General features: G+C 42.3%; 2 protein-coding genes across 2 annotated transcripts; one reads left to right on the top strand and one right to left on the bottom strand.

Moving 5' to 3' along the window:
* The first annotated feature begins 3,161 nt into the window (after positions 1-3,161).
* LOC135709064 (histone H4) lies at positions 3,162-3,578 on the top strand. The gene has a single exon (XM_065231251.1). It carries the CDS (start codon positions 3,184-3,186, stop codon positions 3,493-3,495), a length of 312 nt encoding a protein of 103 aa, XP_065087323.1. The 5' UTR covers positions 3,162-3,183; the 3' UTR covers positions 3,496-3,578.
* A 1,404-nt stretch (positions 3,579-4,982) lies between these two features.
* LOC135709053 (histone H1-like) lies at positions 4,983-5,705 on the bottom strand. The gene has a single exon (XM_065231239.1). The coding sequence runs from the start codon at positions 5,682-5,684 to the stop codon at positions 5,010-5,012; it is 675 nt and encodes a 224-aa protein (XP_065087311.1). The 5' UTR covers positions 5,685-5,705; the 3' UTR covers positions 4,983-5,009.
* Between the last annotated feature and the right edge of the window lie 1,681 nt (positions 5,706-7,386).

Genomic DNA, 7,386 nt, shown 5'->3' with positions numbered 1-7,386 from the left:
AACTTCTGGTGATTCTGCTGGCCAAAGCTCTCCATCCCCCCCTGGATTCTGGAGACAACCACCAGCGCAAAACAACAACCCCGATCTGTTTTCAGCGGATGAACTGGTGGAAATTTTCGTCAACATGACCGGTGCTCTACGTAAGTGCCGCAATAAGCCCGAACAGATCCAAGTGCTCGGTAAGTTCATCATCCAGTATGGCGTCTAAACCGCTAACCATCGCTACTTGGAACGCTTGCTCTGTAAGAGCAAAACAGATTGAGCTTGCCGACTTCCTCCGCAAGCATAGCATCGACGTGGTTCTTCTAACCGAGACCCACCTAAAGTCCGGTGACAGCTTCTGGTTGCCTGACCACAATATTATCCGGCTTGATCGCACCAGCTCCAGGGGGGGTGGTGTAGCGGTCATCGTCAGAAAGGGAATCAAGTTTTGCACTCAGCCCCACATCCGCACTTCTATCATCGAGGCCATTAGTGTGGAGGTGGAATCACCAACTGGAAACATCCGGTTCATCGCTGTTTACTGCCCACGCCAGTGTACCGCAAGCAACGGATTAGGAATCCAATTCAAGAAGGACCTGACCGCCATCACCCGTACTAGCTCCCGATTCATCGTTGGGGGCGACCTGAACGCCCGCCATGAAGCTTGGAGGAACTATCAGAGGAACCGGAACGGATGTCTATTGTTCGACCACGCACAACATGGTCTGTACACTGTGCAATTTCCGGACGAACCAACTTTCATCTCTCCGGCGGGAAATCCCTCCACGCTGGACTTTTTCCTGTCAAACATCGGACTATCCAAGCCGGAGGCGCACAACGATCTCAGCTCCGACCACCAACCGGTGGTGACTGAAGTCGGTGTCAATGTGGTTCCTGCTAGAAGCTGCCTGCGTAAAGACTACCACCATGTCAACTGGGTGCAGTACGGACGAATGGTGGACAGCAACATCGATGAAAATCCACTACTCAACACCGTAGATGACATCGACCGGACGTTGGAAGGGCTCCAACAGGCCATATCCATGGCTGACGAGGCATACGTTCGACAAGTTCCTGTGAGGGGTAAGTTTGTTGCTATTGATTCCCACACCCAATTACTGATTCGGTTGAGAAATGTTCGTAGACGCCAGTTTCAGAGGACTGGAGATCTGGGCAAAAAACTTGAAATGGCCGATCTGAATAGGCAGATTGCTTCCAGAATGGACTCACTCCGAAATGAAAGTTTCGGGCGTGTTGTCCAGAATCTGGATGACCGCTCCAGACCATTCTGGAAGGTAGCCAAGGTCCTGAAAAATCATCCCAAACCCGTTCCACCTCTCAAAGTCGAAAATGATGACGATCGGCTTTTAATTACCCCACAGGAGAAAGCAAATGCGATCGGCAAGCATGTCGCTTCATCGCATTTGCTTGGCTCGACTATCCAAAGTCCGCTCGATGATCAGGTTGCGCAATGCGTTCAAAACCTAGATACCTCCCCTTGTGTCGTGCCTCCGGCGGATATGATTACAGTACAACAAATTTGCTCAGCGCTGAAATGCACCAAGAACATGAAGGCTCCCGGGTTTGACGGTATATTCAACTTGATCTTGAAGAGACTCAGCATGAAAGTGCAGTCTCTTCTAACCGCTATCTTCAACAGATGTTTGGAACTGCACTACTTTCCAAGCATCTGGAAAGTAGCAAAAATCATACCGATCCGCAAACCCGGTAAGGATCCAACATTGTCTTCAAGCTACAGACCCATCAGCCTCCTTTCAGCGCTGAGCAAATTGTTCGAGAAACTCATTCTCAATCGTTTGCTCAAGTTTGTCAAGGAAAGCAACATTCTCCTTACGGAACAGTTTGGATTCAGAAAGGGGCACTCCACCAATCATCAGCTAGTACGGGTGATGAATAACATCCGAAGTAACAAAGCTGTATCCAAGTCCACAGCCATGGCCTTGTTAGACGTTGAAAAGGCGTTTGACAATGTTTGGCATGATGGACTTGTCTACAAGCTTTGTAACTTCAACTTTCCTTTACATCTTATTAAAATCACCCGTAACTACCTCCAGCAAAGGTCGTTTAAGGTATCGTTGAATGGTTGTCTCTCAGACACGTTTTCGATCCCAGCAGGAGTCCCGCAAGGTATTCTGCTGGGCCCCTTGCTTTACAGCATTTACACTTCCGACATTCCTCCCCTCGGTGACGGTTGCGTGTTTTTCCTGTTCGCAGATGATACCGCAATAGCCGTCAAAGGAAGGATGCCTCGCGAAATAACGAACAAACTTCAACGATGCCTTAACGCCTTTGCTGATTATGCCACCACGTGGAAAATCAAAATCAATGCCACCAAAACACAAGCGATCATGTTCCTCCATCGGCAATCGCCCAAACTGAAACCGGCTCCATCTTGTACTGTAATCATGGATGGCACAAGGGTTGAGTGGTCTACCGAAGTTACCTATCTCGGGATGTTGTTCGATGAAAAGCTCCTCTTCCGTTCGCATGTAGAGAAAACTGTAGTCAAGTGTTCTACCTTGGTTAGGTGTCTGTTTCCGCTGATTTGCCGCAGATCCCGCCTCTCAAGGGTGAACAAACTGGCCGTCTACAAACAAATCATAGCACCTGCGATCCTCTACGCAGCTCCGGTGTGGGAATCATGTGCACAGACTCACAGGAACAAAATCCAGGTCGCTCAGAATAGAGTGCTGAGGATGGTTCTTGATCGTCCTTTCGACACTAGAATAACAAATTTACATGAAGAGGCAGGCATTGCCAAAATAGATTCCAAAATTAACGAAATTAAGACTAAATTTGCACAAAAATGTAATTTATCAGAACATGCTTTGATAAGCAATTTGTATATAGTAGGTTAGGTGTACATAGTAGTTGTAGGTTAGTTGTAGTTGTAAATAGTAGTTATAAGTAGTCTCCTTTTTCAAATTTTCAAACAAACCAATCCCACCAAGGTGGTCATTCTCTAAAACAGGCCTGATAGGACTAGGAACTGTAATTAATAATAATTGAAATTTCACAGGAACTAAAGTTGAAAAGACGCATCTGTGTCACTTGATAAGTTATACATGTAAACCACACAAATTCAAGAAATATAGATCATTTAAGTCAGTAAGTCAAGTCAAAAATAAGCATCAATTTCGTTTCAATAGTACCCGAAGACAGTTTCAATCAGCATCAACAATGACCGGACGTGGAAAAGGAGGCAAAGGACTCGGTAAAGGAGGAGCTAAGCGTCATCGTAAGGTGTTGCGTGATAACATCCAGGGTATTACCAAGCCCGCCATCCGTCGTCTGGCTCGTCGTGGTGGTGTCAAGCGTATTTCCGGGTTGATCTACGAGGAAACCCGAGGCGTACTGAAGGTGTTCCTCGAAAACGTGATTCGTGACGCCGTCACCTACACCGAACACGCCAAGCGTAAGACCGTCACGGCCATGGATGTTGTCTACGCTCTGAAGCGACAGGGACGCACTCTGTACGGTTTCGGAGGTTAAATTAGCATTATCAACTCTAGCATCAAAACGGCCCTTTTCAGGGCCACAACATGAATCAGAAAAGGGTTTTTGATGGCAACTTCTTGCAGCATCTTTATGATGACATTTTCAAAAAAGCTTTGGACCACTTTTTTTTGGCCTTGCTATTTTTTCTTTGCCTACATATTGTTGTCACGGACTGTTTTCGGATGTGGACGTTTTTGCATTTCGGTTGGTACTTTGACAGTAGTAGTAAAATTACGTTTATTTCTGTTGATTATGATTGTACATTGTAGCCTATCTGACTCTGCAGCTTTGTTTCATTTGATATTCTAATTTAATATTTGCGTTTTTCAACTAGTTTACAGAATACCCCTTGGGGATGCGTTTTGTTGAAATTGAAAAATGTGATAACCAAATCCAAATCCTACCTGTAGATACATGCGTCGTCTCTTATGGTAGGTAGGAATATTAAATTAACGTGAGCCTATTTGTGAAATAAACGATAAAATAGGTAGACACAAGACAGTACACATCAAGCGTCTTCGCCATTATCGCATAAAACGGTAACGTCTATTTTAATGAGATTGTTCAAAACTGACAGTGAGTATGGCAGAGTGCTTCGTGGTTGACTTGAAAACTGAGAAACTCCACGTCTTGCTTGATAATTTGTGTGTATTCAGAAGGGATAAGTTGGGAATAGAAATAATAGATAGGATGGATTGAATTTGAAAATTTTATGCGAGAATTGGGTAAAAATTGAATAATCCTAAAGTGTCGTTCCCCCTGGTTGTCAGCCATGTTATGGGCGATTTAATGAAGGAGTATTCTTAACGTTCCGGATCTACAGGTGATATTATAAAAATGACGAGTTTCAAGAGAAAATGAACAAAAAGGGAATTTTACACTCAACACAAATAAAAATTAATCAATTTTACGATCATAAATTGAATTAATTGTATTGGGAAACATATTGCTAAAGCTTCATTTGAAAATTGTGGCCAGCCTTTCGGTGTACTGGAGAACAATGTTCACCGCCACGCGCCGAAAGCACTGCTGCTGATGACAACAGACCGGACACTACCACACACGGTGATTGACCGAGACCGGATGGAATTTGATTTTGAAATCTGTCTTGGAGAAAGCGCTTTTTGCAGACAATCGATGATAAATTTGATCACCATTGCAATAGTTGGCCATTTGTGTAATTTTCAATAACGATCTATACAAAATTAATAAAGTGTTAATTTTAGCAGATTTGTAGAAAAAATACCAATTGATTGGCTTGTTTGGAATTAAAATCCATCCGCTATTGACAGAGTTATAATTGGTCAAAACCTGACCACTTTCGTAGCACGGTCGATTTTGGTTTTTTGAAATTAAACCCCCAATATGTTGCCGAAAGACGTAATCATGCGTCAAAAGATTATTCCTAAAGCAAACTCTTGATTGAAATCAATGATGGTAGTCCTGAAAAGGACTGATTTGGGTGATTATTTCGTGTATGACACACGTCGGGGGCGTCGTTTCCAAGTTTACTTCTTGGCGGCGGCCTTCTTTGGTGCAGCTTTCTTGGCTGGGGCGGCCGTCTTCGGCTTCGGGGTCTTTGGCTTCTTGGCAGCGGTCTTCGAGGGCTTGGTGGCCTTTTGCTTGGGAGCAGCAGCCTTCTTCACAGTTCCGGCCTTCTTGGCAGCCTTGGCAACGACAGCTTTGGCTTTCTTCACACCGGCAGGCTTCTTGGCTGCCGGCTTTTTGGCCTTCTTCTCACCAGCAGGTTTCTTGGTGGCGGGTTTCTTGGTGACCTTTTTCTTCTCACCGGTAGCCTTCTTTGCCTTCTTCTCTCCGGTGGCCTTTTTAGGTTTCTTTTCGTCGACCTTGAGTTTGAACGATCCTGAAGCCCCGGATCCCTTGGTCTGGACTAGAGTGCCCTTCTCGACACCGCTGACCAGAGCCTTTCTGATGAAGATGGACAGCTTGGCAACGTCGCACTTGTAGTTCGCAGCGATGTACTTCTTGATGGCCTGTAGGGACGATCCTTTGCGTTCCTTCAGGGTCTTGATAGCTGCTATGACCATCTCGTTCGCTGGTGGATGAGTAGCTGGCTTCTTTGGCTTCTTGGCGTCTCCCTTGGTGGCCCTGGCCTTCTTCGGGGTCTTGGCTGGCGAGGCAGCAGCAGGAGCCGCGGCAACAACTTCAGCGGTTTCAGTCATGATGATTAATGGGGTTCGCTTGTTACTGGTATGTAGGTTAAAATGAACGAATTAACATGTATGATGAAGAACTGACAGTCGTTTGACTCTGATGTCTGTGTTAGGGAGTAAGATGTAAACGGAGAACACGAGCTCATGTGATATATTTTAATTTCTACCAGAAATAATTTTTAAAACAACGGTTTCTACCAAGTGCAGGTTGGTAAATTTGCTTTTGTATATTTCTAAATAGCGACTCTATTAATGTAGTTCTCAGATATTAGCTTTTTAGTGGACTATTGTTACTAGAAATACCATAAAATTATCTTCTTTTGAGAAATGTTCGAATCAACTAGCAAATAGTTGTTGAAAATCAATAATATTCACCTATTGAAACAATATTGATTGTTCTGCAAGTTGGTCGCTCTTATAGACAAATATTTCCGCTACACGTTGGCATCAATTTTATTGTTCTATTAGCAGAACGTTCCGTTTAAATTTGATATGTATCTGAATGATCAATGCGGTTATACTTATCCAACTTGAGGCATCATGAATGTCCCGTAACTAATTCTTTATGGAAAACTTAAACCCTTTTTAGGTCAATTCATGGTTATGGAAGTTCCATATGGTTCTTTAGGAATAGAATGCTTAAAAATAAATTACTCAAGTTTGAAGAGAAATCAGACAAGGCTATAGGACAATCTCAACGCGAAACATCATTATTCCGGAAATCTTTGACTCGCTGTTAGATCATTAAACTGGAAAAGCGAGAGCTCTCATCAAAATTGATGTTTGTTTGCTAAGTCTCGAAAAATGTCACAAAAGTTACTTTTTGCTGCGATCTCAGTAAGTGCTGAAGTCCTCGGTGGTGCCAAACATACCAGAATAAGGCAAATAATATTAAATGTGTGAGTAGTTGGAGTCGAGAAAAGTACCGACTCAGACATTGACGTATATGCAAAATAATATTAATTTGAACGTTCCGAAAGTTGAATAACGTTAAGGTCCATGATAAATTTCATTGCATTTGGAACCATACAAATAAAAGTTAAATTATACCAGTTAGATATCAGAAGGCTTGATGTCCCGAGATCATCAATTATCATATTTGAGATTAAGGAACATTGATCTTAAAGAAATTATCGACAGTACAGGGAATTGAATTTTTGTTTCTAAGTTCCCTAGCATACGAAATATGAAATTACGAACTACGAACATTAGGAAGCCAGCTACATCTTGGATTAAGAAGCATTATGAACTAAAATATACTAATAAAACAAAAAAAGGCAACGTATACGCAAAGAAAAAGTAAGTACAATGAAATTACAGTTTCATGTTTGAATTAATTTAACTTTTTGTTAAAAACTTCGATTATTCTTATTTAAATCAAAAATTTAATTCAGGTTTTGCAGCTATGGTTTGTAACAACCAATTTGTTTACCATAAGTTCCTGCCATTTTCGAATCCATGGTATAAACAATTAAGTTAAATAGGAAGACCTAAACAATTTATAGCTTGAATCAATTTTTTTTCTATTATTTATAATCATTTGAAAAAAACAAGGGCATGGTAATAAAATGTTGGTTCTTTCAAACAAAAAATCAGTTCAATTTAAGCTTCCTTGCTAGGTAGTTTTAGACAATACTTTGTTTATATTTTTTATATTTAATACCCCCTCCCCATGGACATGGAGGTTGACGGTACTGAAGCAAAGGGTTAT

Source organism: Ochlerotatus camptorhynchus, unplaced genomic scaffold (genome assembly GCF_037179485.1).
Source record: "Ochlerotatus camptorhynchus isolate MF236.1 unplaced genomic scaffold, CSIRO-AGI_Acam_v1.1 ptg000349l, whole genome shotgun sequence".
Classification (NCBI taxonomy): Eukaryota; Metazoa; Arthropoda; class Insecta; order Diptera; family Culicidae; genus Ochlerotatus; species Ochlerotatus camptorhynchus.
This window is presented reverse-complemented; position numbering and strand designations above follow the sequence as displayed.

Bases quoted from the DNA above. Each gene is read 5' to 3' on its own strand.
- LOC135709064 (XM_065231251.1), top strand. From the start codon at position 3,184: ATGACCGGACGTGGAAAAGGAGGCAAAGGACTCGGTAAAGGAGGAGCT.
- LOC135709053 (XM_065231239.1), bottom strand. From the start codon at position 5,684: ATGACTGAAACCGCTGAAGTTGTTGCCGCGGCTCCTGCTGCTGCCTCG.